Source organism: Psittacula echo, assembly GCF_963264785.1.
Source record: "Psittacula echo genome assembly, chromosome: 7".
NCBI classification, from domain to species: Eukaryota; Metazoa; Chordata; class Aves; order Psittaciformes; family Psittacidae; genus Psittacula; species Psittacula echo.
Window position 1 is genome coordinate 11,467,595 of NC_137740.1, and position 19,047 is coordinate 11,486,641.

Below are 19,047 nucleotides of genomic sequence, written 5' to 3' on the forward strand. Positions count from 1 at the left end.
GGCTGGCAGCTCTTCAGTTTTGGTTCATTTCTTTGCCAGCGGGTCGGGAGGGCTGGGGGGGCCAGGGCCAGTCTGGATGGTGACTTGTAGTTAGAGAACGTGGGCTAGATATCTGCTGTCTGGTTTGACTTTTACTTTTTTGGCAAGTGACTTGTGTCCGCGCTCCGGCCAGGAAACCAATTGTACTCGGTCTGTGTCGCCACCAAACTAGTGGTCTTCAACCAGTCTGTTTCTCTCTTTTTTTTCTCCTTTCTTTTCTTTTACTTTTTTGTTTTGCGTGCGTGTATGTGTGTGTGCGACCTTCATCTGATGTTTAATAATAAAAGGGATGAACGTTACTGCCTGTATCTCTACTGCCTTTCTCTGAAGTTGGAGGGGTCACCACGCTTGCTGGGTGGCCGGGTGTCAGCAGGTCCCTTACCAGCTTGGGACACTGCTCCATCCTTGCCAGCTAGAGTGGTGTTGGTATCCACATCTTGATCCGTTCTACAGACAGCCTGGATCACAGTGAGTGCGTTGCAGTGTGGGATGGGGTGGGATGGAATCATAACTCAGGCTTCTTGGGTGCTGGCAGCAGGGTTGCTGCTTCCCGCAGGGTTTGCTGAGCCCCAGGCAGACTTTGCCCAAGGATCAGAGGAGACAGGGAGAGAAGAGATCTCCAGGACCAGTGGAATGGTCCCAAAGAGTGTCTGGGAGCTGGAAGAGGATTATGGCAGTGCTGGGGCCGTGGTGTTTTTGCTGCGATGCCAACCAGAGTGGCAGGGTGCTGGTGGTGGTACTGTCTGCAGGCTGCTGCCATGTGGCTGATTGTCCCCTAGGTGAGTCCTGGTGGGTCTCCCACCCACTAAATGATACCCTGGTTTAATGCCATGTTGCCTATTCCCACGTGAGCAGTACAGTGGCATTGCTTATGTGGCATTGCCTGTGGCAGTGGTGTGTTATGAGCCCCCAACTCCCAAGCTGTGACCCTGCTAGCCTCAGGCAGCTTCTCTCCCCTGGCAGAGCTGAGTGCATCCATAGTGCCAAGAGATGCCTATTGTGCTCTGGGTTCACACCCCGTCTTGCCACCCCTTGGCAAAACACTGTGCAGCCTGACAGGGAGAGGCATCCCCCCCTACTTTGCTGTCAACCCAATTTCCCTATTCTGACCTGCAGGACAGGACTCAGGGGCTCCCCCTGACCTCACATGCCCCACTGCCAGGCTGCCATCACTGCGTATCCTCCAGGGCTGTCCAATTCCCATTCCCCCAGCCAGAGCCGCACGGCTGCTGTGGAGAAGCTGCTGGTTTAATGCTGCAGCCCAGCCTGGAGCCAGCCCTGTGACAACACACTACTTGAGGCGACCGTGCCCAAACCAGTCCTGTGCCCAAGCCCCCAGGCTCAGCTGTGCTTGTTGATGTGGCGGGAATGAGCGTGCACAGCCTCCACAAAGGCACCCACATGCTCAGGGCTCATGTCAGGGTAGAGGCCATGGCCCAGGTTGGCAATGTAGCGTTGCGTCCCAAAACCCTCCAGCATCTTCTTCACCAGCTCACCGATCTTCTCCTGTAGGCACACCGGGAAACCACTCATAAATCCCACCAGTCCCCAGCCAGCCTGAGGGACTGCTGGGACACGAGCCAGCAATGCAGGTGGGGAAACTGAGGCAGCAGGCCTTTAACACAGGCTAGAACTAGCCCAGTTTCTGGCAATGGCCATAGCTCACCTTGGGTGCATAGAGAGCACAGGGATCTAGGTTTCCTTGCAGGGTGACATCTTTCCCTATCTGTGCACTGCAGGAAAGAGGAAGCAGGTGAGTTGGTGCATGTGGTGCAGAGACTGGCAGCAGCCAGGTGCCTGCAGCCCCCACCTCAGCACACTTAGGAGTCCTCAGTGCAGCCCCTGTTTGCTGTGAGCATCACATAGCATGGGGGCCCAACTACCCCCACTGCTGGACCAGCAATCTCCAAGCCTGGGATGGCTCAGGTCAGAGGAATAAGTGAGGGTACCTGGCCTGAGGTGCTGCCCAGGCACCTGAGCACTTTGCCACAGTCTTACCGAGCTTCCTGGGGCCGGATGGTCCAGTCGAGACCGACCACTTCATAGCCAGCATGGGCCAGGTCACGCAGTGCATAGTGTGCATCCTTTGCAAAGATTATCTGGAGAGGGAGGAGATGGGCAGTAACTCTGCTGTGGGTCAGACACGTACCAAGGGTTGCGCCATCTCCAGCAGCCCCCAGATGCCAGAGTCAATCCAGACAGCCCCAACTCACCATAGGCACCAGGGGCAGCGCTTCCTCCTTCAGCTTGCTCTTGACACCCTGGGCGATGTCTCGGATGTAAGGCAGGGCAAAGTCCTGGAACTGCTCTGGGCCCAGGTGCCCCGCATGGGACTCAAATAGCTGGAGCGCCTGCCAGGAAAACGGGCATGGGAGAGCTACACCTCAGCCCCTCCTCCTGCTCCCAGAAGCTGGACGGTCTCTGCTTCCTGTCCCCAGTCCCTCCCTTCCTGCCTGGCCCTGTCCCCATGCCCCGGGACTCACCTGCGCTCCAGCAGCCACTTGTCCCACCAGGTAGTCAGTGACGACATCGGCCAGCAGCCGCAGCAGCCGGTGGCTTGCCTCAGGGTGCCGGTAGAGCCAGCTCTTGGCCTTGGCCATTGTAGTGGAGCCACCACCTTCAATCATGTAGGACATGAGCGTCCACTGTGGGAAGAACAACAGTAAAGTGAGGACAGCGATGGAAGAAGATAGGAGGGGCTGGTCACAGTGCTGAAGGTAGGACCTGTGAGCACCCTAGAGCCTGAGGCACAGCTGCTCCTGCATTGACTGTCCCCTATGTATGCACCCCTATAGCAGCCACAGCTCTGGGGGTGTCATGGCTGGTGTCACCTCAGAAGAAAGAGCAGAGAAGCCCAGATAGGAAAGCCACATGGAGGAGCCACATCACTTACAGGTGCCCCAGAGAAGCCGATGAGGGGTACCCTGCCCTCTAGGCTGTGCCGTGTCAGCGTTATGGCCTGGAAGACATAACCCAGCTCTGCAGTCACGTCCACCTTCTGTCGCAGTTTCAGCAGATCCTCCACCTCCTTCAGGGGCTCTGTGAAAGTGGGTCCTTTGCCAGGGACCATGACAACCTCCATGCCCAGTGCCTGGGGACAGTGAAGAATGGAAGAAGCAGGAATGGAATAGCCCTGAATCCAGCCCCGTTACAGCCACTGCTCCCCACCACTGGCCATGGCTCTCACCTGGGGTACCACCAAGATGTCGGAGAAGATGATGGCAGCATCCAGGGGAAATCGTCTGAGTGGCTGTGGATGGGAAGAGGCAGCATCAGTGAGGGGCTGGGATACCCTTCCCCATGGAAGACTTGGACAAGCACATGGGCAGCAGGGTCCCCAAGGGCTGCAAAACTGGGGTCACCCGTGGTGACCAGACCCAGGGTTACTCCCCATCCCCATCTGGGTGGTGAGAGGGGACACACAGAATCCCCAGACAATGCTCACCTGCAGTGTCAGCTCACAGCACAATTTGGGACTCCGGCAAGTGGCAAAGAAATCCTGCGCTGCCCGGGTCTCCCGAAACTCTGCAAAGGACCAGCATGAGCATTATGGGGTGCGTGCTGGGCCACCTTTGCTGTGCCCCTCCGTACACCCGCATCCACTCACCAGGCAGGTAGCGCCCAGCCTGCCGCATGCACCACACTGGGGTGTGCTCTGTCTCCTCCCCACGTGCTGCTCGCAGGAACGTGTCATTCTTCAGCCTGGGGAAACCCTTGGGGCTGTGAATGAAAGAGCAGATGTGGGCTGTCACCTACGAGGGGTCAAAGTGCTCTGCCAGATCCTCACTTTCTGGCTGGTGACCACACGAAAGGGTTTGTGCCCAGCAGTGACAAATGATCCCAATCATGGTCCAGAGCCCTCTCCTCCTAGGGGCCCTCCACAGGGAGAGGCAATACCCAGCCCAGGGGCCCAAGAGATTAAGTTATCGTGGCCAGCAGTTGCTCCCGCCTGGAGAGATTTGGGTCCAGCCCTGCCACCCATGTCCCCAGCTCCTATCTGTGCCATGCAGCCCATGGTGACAACCACGTGTCCCCAACCTTCCCCTGCAGTGCCTCCGCTGAGGGGGTGCTGGAGCCCGGCCTGCCGTAGGGATGGGACCTCAGGAAACACGGGGGGCGGCCAGCACCATCCTGCTGTGACCAGCCAGGGCCACAGGGACAAAGTGCCCAAAACCTCCAGTGCAGGACCAGTCACTTCAGTGACTGCAGGACCAGTGGCCCTGCTGACCCATCCCAGCGTAGGATCAGTGTTCTCAGTGCCTCATCAGCGACCCAGCGCCGCAGCAGCCATATTCCCAGTGCCACAGCAGTGTCCCCAGTACAGGACCCCAATGCCACAGCACCCATATCCCCAGTGCCACACCAGTGTCCCCAGTACAGGACCCCAGTGCCACAGCACTCATATCCCTCAGCGTCCCCAGTACAGGACCCGAATGCCACAGCACCCGTATCCCCAGTGCACACCACTGTCCCCAGTACAGGACTCCAATGCCAGAGCACCATCCCCAGGGCCACACCAGTGCCCCCGTGCAGGCCTCACTGCGTGCCCCCCCTCACCGCACTAGAGGACCAGGGAGGGCGGCGGAGATGCGAACCCAGGCTCCCCCCGCCCCGTCGCCCTCCCTGATCCCAGTTACTCACAGGAGCCGGTCACCGTCCTCCATACTCCCTCGCCACCCCTAACCCCTCCGCTGCCTCCTGACGCGTCCCGCCCCCGTCCCGCCCCGCTGGCACCGCCATCTTGCCGTTGTCCCGCCCCTCCGTACACTGCCATATTGTCCCGCCCCCTTCGTACTCCGCCATCCTGCCAGGCCTCCCTCTGCTCCGTACGCCGCCATCTTGCCCTGTTCCTTGCTCCTCCCTACGCGACACGGGCGCTGCCATCTTGCCCTACGTCTGCCCTGTTGGGCGCCGCCATCTTGCCTTGGCGGCGGGCGGGGTTTGCCGTAAACCCGCGAGTAGCGACCTCATCAGTGTGGGGTTTGGTCGCTGCCTCGCCGTGCACGGAGCCCGGTGCGCGATGCGTGCGGGCGGGGAAGCGCCGCACCAGGTGCTGGGCCGGCTGCGGTTCCTGCTGCAGTGCAGCGAGTGCTTCCGCCGCGCCCGGGCGCTGCCCGCCGCGCTCTGCTACGTGCCGCGGGAGGTGCAGTACAAGATCTGCAAGGACCCCACCGCCACCGCCGCCGCCGCCGCCCGCAGCCTGCTCAGCGTCTGGGACAGCCCGGGGCCGGCGCGGGGCGGCAAGCGGGCGGCGCGGGCCACCATCGAGGTGCGGAAGGGCGGCTGCCTCCGCGCCACCGGTGAGGAGTACTGCAACAGCGCCGGGCTCTGGGTCAAGCTCAGCAAGGTAACGGCGGGGTTGGGGGAGGCCCCCGCGGCCTGCGCTGCCTGCGGAGGGGCAGGTCCGCCCGCTGACGGGGCCGCCGTCCTCTCAGGAGCAGCTGGAGGAGTACCGGAGCGGCTGCGAGCTGGAGGAGGGCTGGGTGCTGGTGTGCAAGCACGCCGACGGCGGGGACCGGCTGGTGCCGGTGGAGTCCACGGAGCGGATCCAGCGGCAGCAGCAGCTCTTCGGGGTGGACTACAAGCCCGTCATCAGGTGCGGAGTCTGGGTCCCTTTGCTCGGCAGAGAGGGAGGTTCTTTCCGTCTGTTCACCCAGGCCCAGCTGCAGGGTGCCTCGGTATACTGCCGTTCTTGCAGTGCATTGAGGAGCCCCTGTCCATTTGGCCACTTCTTCCATGGAAATGAGGCCATAGGGATGACAGATGTGGAGTTAACTGGGTTTGGCTCGGTAACTGCTCATCACCTGCCATTTGGGTTGGAAGAAGTGGAGATGGTTGGGAAGGAAAGGGTGGTGGATGAGGATGGAGTGTGATGGGGCTTTAAACTCAAGTCTTCCCCTTCCAGGTACTTCACTCTCTTTCCCCTTGGATTTTCTTACTCCTCTCTTCTCTGGGTTGTTTCAGATGGGAGCAGGTGGTGGATCTGACATACTCCCTGCGCCTCGGAGCGAAGCCCAAGCCCATGGAGCAGGATGAGGCTGCAGTAGAGAAGCTTCGGTATGAGCTGTATCCCAGCTTCTTCTGTGGTTGGGTGCAAGCCAGTGTCTGTCCCTGGTTGCTCAGATAGCCATCTCCTGCAGACCTTGGCAGAGAGGGGGGAAGACAGGCAGTGAGAAATGGCTCTGCTTGGCAAAGTTTTGGCCTAGATAAGCCTGTACAAACAGAAAACAGGGCTAGGCCATGGAAAGCAGAACATGGACCTGCCTTCCCTGACCTGCTAGCCTGGCTGCCCCTGGTTCTCCTCCAGACCCATTAATCCCTTTTCCCGGGTAGGTTTGTGCCCCCAACATGGACTTATGAATGTGATGAAGACCTGGTGCATTTCCTGTATGATCACATTGGGAAGGAGGATGAGAACTTGGGCAGTGTCAAGCAGTATGTGGACAGCATCGATGTCTCGTCCTACACGGTGAGTTAAAGGGACAAGGCTGTGTCAGCCCTGCTGTGCCATGGGGCTGAGAAGCATGGGTGGTGCTTGATGTGCTGAGCTGGGCTGTGTTTGAGGATATGGGAGAGAAGCCTGGGGAGCATCATGCAGCATATTGTGTAGTGAGGCCTCTGGAAGGGCTGTAGTTTGAGAAGCAAATGCTGATATTAGCTGCAAAGCTGATTTTAGGGAGGGTTTGATACTCTGCACTGCATATGTGACCCCAGAGCACGCTGGAGAGTCAGGCCCAGTGTCCTGTGCGCTCTGTATTCTCTGTGTCTAGCCACAGCCCAGCAAAGGAAACAGGCCAGTTTGATGCTGTCTGGCTCCAAGATTCATGACAAAAGTAATAATTTAGAGGAAGTTAATCCTACCCCCATCTGATCTTCCTTTCATTTACTACCCTCTTCTAGGAGGACTTCAATGTGTCGTGCTTGACCGACAGCCATGCGGACACGTACTGGGAGAGTGACGGGTCCCAGGGCCAGCACTGGGTGCGGCTCAACATGAAGAAAGGCACCATTGTCAAGTGAGGCACCTTTCCCCTGCACGCTGGCTCGTGGCTGGGGCGAGCCCTGCAGCCCCTTCACCATGCATGAGTCCATCATGTCCCACATTTGCCCTGCACTCCCTGCCTCTCAGTCCTTGCTCTGGCTCTGAGCTTGAACAGGTCTTACCATTGTCACAGGTACCTGGGGATCCCAGCACCAGCTGCTGTACTTGATTGCAAGTGTGACCGGGCAATGAAGGAGAGCAGTGATGGGTGTTTGGATGCAGCTGCTTTCTCCTCATTTCATGCTTCCCTTTGCAGGAAGCTCCTGCTGACAGTGGATACCACTGATGAGAACTTCATGCCCAAGCGGGTTGCTGTGTATGGAGGCGAGGGGGACAATCTGAAGAAACTGAACGATGTCGGCATTGATGAGTGAGTGGCTGGAAGTGGAGAGTGTACTGTGGCCCTTTTGCAGGGGCTGGGAGATGCAGGACACCCCGACCCTAAGCAGACATGCCAGCACCAGCCTAGCTTAAAAAGCCCAGGGCTTTGGGACAGGCGTTTTCTATCTCTGAGCTGTGAGTTCACTCTACCTACAATAGCAGACAGCACAATCATCAGGACTGTCCTGATCCAATTATGAGACCCATTGGGATCATGTCGTCTGGACTTGGGGCACCAGCAGGTTCAGGCATTCAGCATAGACTGTGTTGTAGGCAACTGTGTCCGTGTTTCTGCCACAGTCTCCCATTTTAAAACATACAAACCCTCTTCCCTTACAAGTGGCTTGTGGTTTTTGGCAGGATGGGTGAGGGAACAGCCCTGCAGCCCTCATCTGTGCTGTGTTTGCAGGAGCTACATTGGGGATGTGTGCATCCTTGAGGACATGACAACACACCTGCCTGTCATTGAGATCCGGATTGTGGAATGCAGAGGTAGGGCTGGGTGTTAATGGCCTCATCCATAATGTATGTGTAAGATACTGTACATTAAGTTTGTTCCTGTGGCTTGTACTTGGCTCTGTGGGCTGTTTCAGATGAGATGCAGAAGAACCATGTGAAACTCCAGGGGGACCTGAAGGCTTGCAAGCTCTCAGCTTTCACCCTGTCTTTCTCTGCCTTCAGTTCTTTTTCCTTCTTTCTGTAAATGCCCCACTTCTTCACAGAGATATTTCAGACACTCAGTGCTTAGCCCCAGAGTTGGTTGCATTCCTAGTGCTTTTACTTATAGACCTCCATGCTGGAAGGCCTGCTTTCTCATTGTCTTAGTGTATCATCTGTGGTCTTCCTTGGCAGATGATGGGATTGATGTTCGCCTACGAGGCATCAAAATCAAATCTTCCCGACAGAGGGACTTGGGGCTCAGTGCTGACATGTTCCAGCTGCCCAATTTAGTTCGCTACCCTCGCCTAGAAGGGACAGACCCTGACCTGCTGTACCGACGGGCTGTGCTCATTCAAAGGTACTGTATGGGGGGAGCAGTCAAGTGGGGTGTTGTTGCGTGCAGGGATTGGTGCTGTCTCCAGCACAACCATGGCTAGAAGCTGTAAAGCTCTGTGCCACCCCTTGGGACAGGCATCCTGGGCCTGGACTAAATAGCAGAGCCATTTGGGAACAAAGTGGGCTCTCTGGGACAACTCCCCTATGCTTTCAGAGGAATTTTGCAGCTCAAGTTCAGTGTCTTGTGTGTTCCAAATGCAGTATATCTGTGTGGTGTGTGAGGCAGGTGTGTGCAGAATCCCTTGCAAGGGGTACAAGATGCCTGCAGTGCCCAGAGAGTGGGAATTCAGCACTGAAGGCTCTGTGATAGAAAAGACTCTGCTGGGTTGGGTTTGGATCCGTTGTTACTTTTCAGCTTGTGGCTGGTCTGCAATAGGCTTGTGCATATCTCTGTCCCTCCTGTGTTGCAATATCTTCTTCTTTGGGATTTAGGTTCATCAAGCTCCTGGACAGTGTCCTGCATCACCTGGTGCCAGCCTGGGACCACACTGTTGGCACATTCAGCAAACTCAAGGTGAGTGACTTCCTCTGTGTCTTGTGGGGCCTCAGTCTGGCAGGGTGATTGTGCTTGGGCTGTGGGAAGGGAGGCAGTCAGTGCTTGTTGCCTTTAAAGCAGCTCAAGGGAGATGTGTGTCTGGGCTCCGTTCATTAAAGCTGTGAAAGGTGATATTGTTTAGAGGCTAGTTTCCTGCTAAAATGCTGATGTGGAAACATACAGCTATGGGCTAACAAGTAGAATCAAACAAGAGCACTTCACCCTCAAAAGGATTTTGAGCAGCCCAGCAGCACTGGGCATGTGAGCTGGACGCACATCCCCTCTGAGATCTCAGCCCAGGACACTCTGTTCCCGCACTTGCTGCCAGCAGCTTTGAGCTGGCTGTGTCCAAACAGGAAGGCTTTCACCAGCAAATTCTTTCTGGCTTTAATAAGCTTTTGATTTCCATCTTTCTCATAAGACTGGATTCGTCCCTCCAGGCATCTGTTTTCCTTACATCCTCGCCCAGAATATATGCCAGACATTACTGGGATAGCCCCATTCTGTGTGTTTCCAGGCCTGACGTCAGAAAGGACTGTAATTCCTGTGCAGGCTCAACCCAGGATCCAAAGCATTTGATGATTCTTGTTTGTTTAGAGGAGCTTGCTTTGGTTACAAATAGGATGAATAGTAAGATAGATGTTCTGGTGAGAATGAGGGTGAAGGAATGTTCAAGCAATACTGGAGTGTGAGCAACAGATGGTGACTGATGGAAAGAAAAGTGAACTTAGTATCTCCCTTAAGCCAGAAAGCAGAACCTTTCAGAGGCAGAAGCGGGGCAAATACTGTCCAAGGAGAATGTGTCTGTGTGTGGAAGGCAGTGGCCCTGGAAAGGGGAGAGACCTGGCAGTGCCGTAGCTTCAATAGGAAGTAGGTGACACTGAGCACTTCTAATGTTTTGGGCATACCTGTTGGCAGCATATCAAGCAGTTCTTGCTGCTGTCCAAGAGGCGCACAGCTCTCATTACCCAGTGTCTGAAGGACTCGGAGACCAGCAAGCCCAACTTCATGCCACGGCTCTATATTAACCGACGCCTGGCTATGGAGCACCGAGACAACCCTGCCCTGGACCCCAGCTGCAAGAACGCTGTCTTCACCCAGGTACCGTGCCTCCTGGGAGGGTCCCTGCTGCTCTGGAGAGAGTGGGGCATCCTAAAACTAAGATGAGCCATGTAGGGATGGGTGAAAGGGGACAACTTAGAGCTGGAGATACCCAGAGTCCTCAAGGCCTCTTCACGTGTTTCGTAGGGTCTACAGTTACATGTGCTGATGATCCCATATCCAGGAATAACATCTAGGAGGGATTTGGGTCCTCTAAGTTGAAGTCTCTATCCTGGATGCTCTCTGTGGCATGTTGCTAATGCAGAGCATAACCTGCTCCTGATACTGAAAGGGCAGCAAATAATTCTTGTGTGAAAACAATAATGCAGCTGCATGCAGTTCTGTATCATGGTTTTACAGCAATGCTGATTTTCCTATTGTCATTCTGCCCCCATCTCCAAAAGATCTATTGCTCTGCGTGTGCATAAACAGCCTAGACTGCTGTGAGGCTTAATGTGTATTTGATGTACCTCTGAGACCAGAAAGCTCCATACAGTGCTTAGCACTGTAGTTATTGTTCCATTTCCAATAATGAAGGGCTCCTAGACCATTTAGAGATCAGCTTTGGTTACTATCTAAAGGTTTGGGGCAAACCAGATTTCTTGAATTTCCTGCCTTCAGCTGGCACCAGTTCCCCTGGAGAGGGGATATCAGCCTTGATCTCTGCTTGTTGCAGGTGTATGAAGGCCTGAAACCCTCAGACAAGTTTGAAAAGCCTCTAGATTATAGGTAAGCATAGGGGAGGGAGGGGATCATGCAGTGCTGGGAGCAATGTCCAGCAGGGTGTTTGGGAAACCTGTGTCCCCCCTGTGCTCTGGAGGTTTGCAAAGGCAGGAGCCAGCTCAGCCATGGGATCATGGCCTATTTCCCAGGGTGTCACCTCCCTACTGAAGATGCAGCTGTCTCTGGAGATTGAGATCTTGCCCTGTCCTAAGCTCAGACTGGTTCACTCTAGTCTCCTGCTGACCCTGCTGTGCTTGCTGCCTCCCCAGCATCTCCTTGGCTTTGAGCAGCTCCTCAGGCCATGCCTGGTTCTCCGCAGGTGGCCATTGCGTTATGACCAGTGGTGGGAGTGCAAATTCATCGCAGAGGGCATCATTGACCAAGGTAAGGGCTGTGTGAGGCAAGGGCTCCTCTGGAGGAGAGGCAGAGTTGATGGGGTGACTTGCTGTAGGAGCTCTCATTTGCTCCCAATGTTACTGCCCATCGAGAAAAGAGGGAAGGCAGGTTGCCTTGTCCTGCCACCCCGGCCATGTCCTGGATGAGGAGAGCTGCTTGCTGAAATGGGGACCAGACCTCCATTAGTCAATAACAGCAGCTTTGACAATGCTCCCTCTGGCTCTCCTCCACAGGCCAGGCAGGGATGTTACTTATCCTGTTTCCTCTGGTGCCATAAGGCTCTGACAGGAGCCTTCTGCTCAGCACAGGGCCGGGTTGGACCAGAATTCCTCATCTTTATTCCATAACTCTGAGGATCAGCAAATGAGATGTTCACATCACTAAAAATGCCCTTCTTTTGGGGTTGCAGGTGGCGGTTTTCGGGACAGTCTGGCAGACATGTCGGAGGAGCTGTGTCCCAGCTCGGCAGACACCCCTGTGCCTCTGCCCTTCTTTGTGCGCACATCCAACCAGGTGCTGTGGATTGGGGTATTTGATGCAGATCTTTTTGTGCCTGGCAGTGCAGTGCTGTCCCTGTCCCCCTGCATGCCAGGGAGGTACCTACTTTTGCTGGTCTGAGGCTTTTCCTTGGAAAGGGTTGGGTAGACTGCTTTGTGACATCTCATTTTAGGGTATGCTGACAGGGGCCTGGATACTTGTCTCTGACTAGTATATTGCCAAGGAGGATGGGGGAGTTTAGCCCACTTCTGTTGTGACAAGTGCCCAGAGGCAACGCAGAAACTGAGTTTGTGGTGCTTCGTGCTGTGCTGAGATCGTGACTTGGAGTTTTGCCTCTCTCTTCTGTAGGGTAACGGTACTGGAGAAGCCAGAGACATGTACGTCCCCAACCCCTCCTGTAAAGACTTCCCAAAGTATGAGTGGATCGGGCAGATCATGGGAGCAGCTCTGAGGGGCAAGGAGTTTCTGGTAAGCCTTCAATCCCATCCGTGCATGGAGGTTTGCTGCAAAGGGAATTGTTATCCCCCGTCTGCAACCTGTCCGACAGGAGCATGGGAGAGCTCTGTGATCACACTGGGAGAAAAGGTGTTTGGCAGGATCTGGGGCCAAGAGGTTAAGAAAGCTCACAGCCTGAGTTTTGGAAGATGCTGCTGGGGGCTTGGGAGAGGTGTCTGATCTCTGCTCAATTGTGATGAGCTCTGCATGTGACAGGGGGATTAGGGAATCTCCTTTGTGTCTGTACTGTTGAGCCCTGTCTCCATGTTTGGGAATGTCTCCTTTCACACAGGCTCAGCAAAATCCCTGTTCTTCTTCAGGTTCTGGCTCTTCCTGGCTTCGTATGGAAACAACTAACAGGGGAGGAGGTCAGCTGGAGCAAAGACTTCCCTGCTGTGGACTCTGTGTTGGTGAGAGGGACTGGGAGGCTGTGCCTATCGTATTCCTTGTGGTGCTTTGTGTCCCTGTCCTCATGTTGTACTTGCTTCCTCCTGTTGCGTGTCAAAGAAACAAGCACCAAAAGGGCACTCCTAGCATTTAATGCATCTTATAGCTAATACAGAGATGCTGACTACTGCTGCAAATGTGCGATATCCCAGGGCCTGCTAAACAGCTCTAGGGCAGTATATCCCAAATTGTGCTTCTGTCAGAGTCACTCTAGCCCTTGTCTGGGAAGGGAGGAGGTGGGGACTCAGGCGCACCACTGCCCACCGGGCATCTCTCTAACAAGCACTCATCCGGGGACTGGGCAGGTGAAACTCCTGGAAGTGATGGAAGTTATGGACAAAGACACCTTTGAGTTCAAATTTGGGAATGAGCTGACCTACACAACGGTACTGAGTGACCAACGCATGGTGGAGCTGATCCCCAATGGCAGCAACACCGTGGTGCGCTATGAGGACCGCAAGGAGTTCATCCGCCTGGTGCAGAAGGCTCGACTGGAGGAGAGCAAGGAGCAGGTAATGCTGTGCTATAGCATCAGTGGTGACTGAGTCCTGAGAGAGACACACAGACAAACCCCTCTTCCCCTCCCCAAATCTGTTTTGAGTAAAAAGCATTGTGGTTAAGTGACCCTGTGCTCATTAGTGCAGTCGTAGGCAATTCTTTTTGTTGAGGTCCTGGAGTCCATGGAGTTGTTGAGAAGCAAATGGGCTTGTAGCAGCATGGGAGACAGGGTTTTATTCCCAGTTCTGACACAGCCTTCCTGAATAAACTGGGATGCATCTCGGGTCATCGTCCCTTCCTCAGGTTCCTTGGAGCATTTGCTGTGAGCAGTCTCGTGTCTCGCATCCATTCAAGTACCTAGGCTCCACCATGAGCCAGGGAAATGGACAAGACATGCTGCTTACCTGCCCTGTTTCTTTTTCAGATCATGGCCATGCAGGCTGGGCTGCTGAAGGTGGTGCCCCAAGCTGTTCTTGACCTCCTCACCTGGCAGGAGCTGGAAAAAAAAGTCTGTGGAGACCCTGAAGTCACAGTTGATGCCCTGAAGAAGCTCAGTAAGTGAAAGGCTCTACTGAAAACTCCCTGGAAACAAGACTGTCTTTTCGCTGAGCTGGGACAAGCAGAGGTGTGGGAGGCTGATATTAGCCCTTATTACAAGCATGAATGTGGCCTTGTATACTTCTTGTCTTAAGCTGAGTGCTGATGAGGGCAGGGGTGTCCCTTGTCTCCATGCTGGGCCTCAGAGTCCAGGCTGGAGCATCCTTAGGCTGTCAGTATCTGAGCCTCTGTAGAGTCGAGATGTGAACCTGGATACACTTTGTGGGCAGAGCCTGACTGCATGTGTCCCTCACATCTTGGGTCTACATGTTCGCACCCTGCAGGCACCTAGAAGTTTTTTCCTGTGCTGGCATAAGACTCCTGGGTGAGCAGGGAGAGCTGCTCTGACTTATCCAGGAGCAGCTTGGATCTTTAATAAATTTCTGTATCCTTTCTGCCAGCCCGGTTTGAGGACTTTGAGCCGCTGGACACCCGTGTTCAGTACTTCTGGGAAGCACTCAACAACTTCACCAATGGTGAGTAATTTGCTCTGTCCCCATGTATCTTGTGCCATGACAGCCCCTGCATGCTGGCTGGGAACAAGGAGGACAAAGCCACCCTCATAGCTGCCTGGGGAACAGATGGGAGCCAGGGAGAACAAGCAGCTGGGCTGAAGGAACTGCTAGCACTGGGGATACTTGGAAGTGGCTGTACTCCATCCACATCCCTCTAGGGTCTGCTGATGTCTTTGTTTTCCCTTCACAGAGGATCGCAGCCGCTTCCTCAGATTTGTCACTGGCAGAAGCCGCCTTCCAGCACGGATCTACATCTATCCAGACAAAATGGGGTGAGTCCATTCTTCTGTAGATTGCAAGGCTGACAGATCCCACACCATAGGGATGTGTGGTCTGGCCTCCTCTTTGTTGCTGGCCTGCTGGTTCTGACCAGCTTATCACCTTCTTCCCAAGCTCTGAGACGACAGATGCTTTGCCGGAGTCATCCACCTGCTCCAGCACCCTCTTCTTGCCCAACTATGCCACGTAAGTTTTGGTGCTTCCCTACATCTAGGGGACTGTGTCTCTGGCCTCCTTTCTTAACCTTGAGGCTGACCCATAGAGTCCCATTGCTTTGCCACATTTATGTCCCTGTGCCTGTACCATCTAGCTGCTGTGATTTTCTCTGTGAGTAGCTGGTGAAGAGTAGCCTCCATCTCAGAAAGCATCTTGTCTTCTCCACTGGCAAAGGACCAATGGCAACTCCTCCTTGTCTTTTCTTTCTTCCCCTTCCTCCTGCCATCCCTAGTGCCAAGGTATGTGAAGAGAAGTTGCGCTATGCTGCCTATAACTGCGTGGCCATTGACACAGATATGAGTCCGTGGGAAGAGTGATGTTGCAGCCTGATTGAGCAACATGGACAATTGTTCAGCAAAAATGAGCAGTGGGAAGAACTCCCTTGTCACCCCAGGATGTGTATTTATAATAAACATACAGGTGTGAAGCCTGGCTTCCAGCAGCAGTAACCAGCACCAATTTGGACATGGAGGTTTAGCTCTTCAGCAGGGTGGGAGCTCGCTTGGAGTGTAAATGATCGCAGTAATGAAACCCTGGCCCAGCCCTCATACATCAGGAAAGTCTGGTAGGATTTTTGTAACGAATGGCTTCTCCAGTTGCCCCCTTTGCTGCCCCACAACTCTTGCTCCTCCCAGGCTGTGCTCTGCTCCAAACAGAAGTGGGGTAGAGCCACAAAGCTGCATGGCAGGTTATAGGACAGGACAGAGAACTGTGAGCTGCTGCTGAGACAGCGATGCTCAGTGTGTCCTAGCCTGATGTCTTAACTGCATTCCCTTGCCTCGTTCCTGCTGTCACCTGAGGTCAATGGAAATGAGGTCATTCACCTAGGTACACAAGAAATGGGGCAGGCTGGTGGCAGATGCTGCAGGGGTGCCTCTGGCCACCAGGTGTCACGATGGACCTGTACAGCAGGACTGTGGCTGCTGCCAGGAAAGGGCTCCCATGATTTTACATCGCACAAAATCACAGTTCTATGACCACCCATGCTTCCCTGCACCCCTTGCATAGCAGCAACTGCAGGAAGTGGGAACTGTCTGCTTCCCTCCTGCTCCGTAACCTTCAGTTCCACATCCAGCATGCTGGTGGCCTAGCAGCTGTTCTCCCAGGCTCTTCTGAGCCCTGGTTTCCCCTTAAAAGCCAGTGTTACAACTAATCTGTTCTAATTCTCATGGAGATGTGCAGGCAGGCCAAGCTCTCTCCCCATACAGCAGGGGCTACTAGCAGGCACGGCAGTGCTGTGCTCTGCTCTCCTCTGCCGTGGAGAGGTAGCTGAAGGCCTCAGGTGGACTGGGAAAGTCTTTGCCTCAGGGAAGTGTAGAGATTCTGGGTACCAAGGGTTGGAGCTGCTTGAGCAGATGGACACACACTGAGCGAGGAGTGGGCAATGAAAGCTTTACAATCTCCAAGACCATTAGAAATGTTCCTTCATCTTCCCAGCCCTGGGCAGGGCTAGTCATTGCCTAGCACTGTGAGCTACCAGATGTTGGTCCACTTTTATACACCCAGCTTCATCTTCAGCCTGGGTGGTCTGTTGGACCACCACTACTAAAAGCCACTGAGTCACTGGGGCTTCGCTGGGGTGCGGCTAATGCTGTGAGTTAAGATTTATCCTGTGTTAATGCCTCATGCCTTTTTCCTCCTCTGTTGAAGGAGTCTGTCATCCAGAAATTGCTTCCAGTTGTAAACAAAGTCCTTCCCTTCACCAGTTTCCTTTTAAACTCTGATATTCCCAGACCTGCTGAGGGGGTTTGTGCTAAAGGGATGTTAGGAGCAGGAAAGAGCATATGTTACCATCTCGTACATTATGGTGAGTGGAAGGAGCATAGGGTGAGTGGGGAAGCTGTCCCTGGCAACAATTGCCTGCAGCAGAGCCTTCCACACTCAGCTGGGTGTATGTGAAGTCCCATCTGCTGGAGGAGGTGTTTTGTAAGTCCTAGAGTTATCTCAGAAGTGAGCTTTGTGGCAGACTTCAGCAACTGGCATGAAGAGGAGGCAGGGCTGGTGTGATACTTTGCCATGCTGGTTGGCTGAGTCACTTCCTAGGGTGTCTGTTTTAAATGGGCATGAGTGAGCTGGTAAAAGCTTGATCTGCTGGCTTGACCTCACGCAGGAGTGTTGGTGATGGAGTCTTCAGCATTGAGCTGGAATTTGAAATGAGCCATCCTAGATCCTTTCTGGCCACTGACATTTGGGTAGAATCGATCCTGCTTTTCCCAGCCTTGCCCACTTACTTCTAAAGGGAGATCAGCAGAAGGTCATGTTATTTACTGAGCAGAACTAGAAGTAGCAAGAAAAATTGACTCCTCTTTGGTGCTTTATTGTGCTGGGCAGGGGGTGGTCAGTTGATGAATGGCTCAGGGTGGGATGGATAAAATGGCCCTAGTGGAGGGTGAGCTGATGTCACCTATGGAAATGGGCTTGCTAAGAGCCTGCTGGGGCTGCTTGGGGTGACCATCTGTAGTGGAACAGGCACCTCTGACTGAGACATCTCCGATAGGTGGCCAACGCTCCCCTGGCCTTGGTGGAAAGAACTGCAGCTGATAGAGGGCAACAGGTAATTATGGAGTTACCCAGAGTTACTTGGACTGCTCTGTTCCATCTTGTTCTCAATGTGCACAGTCCCAGCTCGCCATGACAGGGAAGAGCTGCTATGCAGGGTGATGCTGACAGCAGAGCCTGGCTGAAGCAGTGGGATCCTTCCATAGGATCACCGTGGCATCTCCAGCTTTGGAGATGCTCAAGACTTGTCTTACAGCCGTGCACAATCTGATCTAACCTTCAGTCTCACCCTGTGGCTTCAGGACTAGGTCATCCCTAACCTGAAGTGCTTGATGATAGTGGAGTTACTTGCTCTAGCTTTTCCCACAAGTCTCTACTCTTCTTCCTGTAAGGTCTTTTATCTTCTGACCTCTCACATCTTTGGGTTTATTTCCTGCCACTGAGAAAAGAGTGCTGCCTAAGGCCTGGCTGGAGCTCTGGGGAAATGATTTAGCTGCTGACAGGGATTTCTAGCTAAAAAATACTTGCAGTAACAGGACTGTGGCCCTAGCAGGAAGGCTGCAGTTAGGAGCTCATCCAGGATGGTCTGGGTTTAACCCCTACAACCATATCAAGCAAAACATTGGTTTACCAAAAATACCATTGTTTTACCATTTATCATGGGGATATATGTACGTGTTGGAGAATGGCAGCAGCCATCAAGTGCATGGTCAAAGGGTCTGGATGAATGTGGCTGCTGAGCAAGGACATCAAGATAACAGATAATTCAACAGATCATGCTGCTGAATTCACGGTGCGAAGGTGAGCTGGGAAGGGGGAGCTTGTGACCTTCCTGGCTCTTCTCTGTGCATTCCTCTGGCTCACCTGTGGTGTTTTAAAGCAATCACAAACTGAATTTCTGGTGTGACACCCTAGGGATTTGTGGAAAAGGTCGGCCTGGCTCCGCTCTGCCCAGTCTCAGGGGCACAAGGTAGGTGTTAGTTCAGTGCTGGGGGAAGTTCCTCCTCCTCTCATCTCTAAAGCTGCGGGTAGGAGCAGCCTCCTACCATGTTTGACAAGGCACAAGTCAAGTGCCCCTGCCCAGCCTCCTGCTGCACGTGGGCTGGAGTGAGGCACTCCTCTTAGGCTCAAGGAACCAGCGGCTCCATGTCCCCACCTTGTCACCCAGTCTTAAGTCAGTCGAGGTCCGTTTCCAAGGCAGTGCCATTGTAAAGAAGGTGCTGATGCCCCTATGCTGCTGAGGAGACATCTGCGGGGCCAGAGCTGCAGCTTTACATGGTGGGTAGGGATAAGCAGGGGCAGGGACTGATGTTGTGACAGCACTGGGTAACCACTCATTCTCTCCTGACTTCAGCTTGTGGAATTGTCAAAGAATAGCTGGAGGTGGTTAATACCCCATGTGTAGTCTGGCTGCTCTTGTTATTCCACTAATACTCTGGAGTATGCTAGAGTAAGCTATAAATAGGTTGACAGGATCTATCTGTCCCTACCTCATGTAGGATCTAAAATAAAGTGAACTAACTACTGTGGGTCTTCCTCATGATTTGTCTGGTCTTCTGTTGGTGGTTCTTCCTCTATTGGGTTAAACAGCAGAGGAGACTGGAGTTAAGAGACTGGAGGTGAAGGAGAAATCAGCCCTGTGGTACCTTTTGCATACAAAGCAGTGTCAGGGAGATGGCTCAGAGCATTGACCATCTCAACCCTTTGGAGCAGCTCTGCAAGCTGCTTGA

The 19,047-nt window shown here is 54.0% G+C and overlaps 2 protein-coding genes across 3 annotated transcripts; one reads left to right on the forward strand and one right to left on the reverse strand.

The window, feature by feature from the left end:
* Nucleotides 1-17: 17 nt before the first annotated feature.
* UROD (uroporphyrinogen decarboxylase) lies at nt 18-4,735 on the reverse strand. Its single transcript, XM_080622353.1, has 10 exons — nt 4,681-4,735; nt 3,647-3,759; nt 3,485-3,564; nt 3,227-3,289; nt 2,933-3,130; nt 2,523-2,684; nt 2,253-2,390; nt 2,038-2,138; nt 1,706-1,772; nt 18-1,545 (listed from the first exon to the last, which is right to left on the reverse strand). Exons 1-10 carry the CDS (start codon nt 4,701-4,703, stop codon nt 1,381-1,383), a joined length of 1,110 nt encoding a protein of 369 aa, XP_080478479.1. The 5' UTR covers nt 4,704-4,735; the 3' UTR covers nt 18-1,380.
* Nucleotides 4,736-4,880: 145 nt separating this feature from the next.
* On the forward strand, nt 4,881-18,860 carry LOC308223457 (E3 ubiquitin-protein ligase HECTD3-like). 2 transcript variants are annotated; one of them, XM_080622479.1, is made up of 21 exons: nt 4,881-5,386; nt 5,475-5,635; nt 6,004-6,096; nt 6,373-6,508; nt 6,940-7,055; nt 7,215-7,451; nt 7,872-7,954; nt 8,315-8,480; nt 8,951-9,032; nt 9,972-10,154; nt 10,831-10,883; nt 11,197-11,261; nt 11,683-11,786; nt 12,120-12,239; nt 12,587-12,676; nt 13,019-13,225; nt 13,636-13,765; nt 14,210-14,284; nt 14,514-14,595; nt 14,717-14,788; nt 15,051-18,860. In XM_080622479.1, the coding sequence occupies exons 1-21, from the start codon at nt 5,060-5,062 to the stop codon at nt 15,133-15,135; spliced, it is 2,667 nt and encodes an 888-aa protein (XP_080478605.1). In that variant the 5' UTR covers nt 4,881-5,059; the 3' UTR covers nt 15,136-18,860. The 2 variants fall into 2 exon arrangements, with proteins under 2 accessions (XP_080478605.1, XP_080478606.1); XM_080622480.1 differs by having other exon boundaries at nt 4,883-5,386; nt 7,338-7,451.
* Nucleotides 18,861-19,047: the final 187 nt, after the last annotated feature.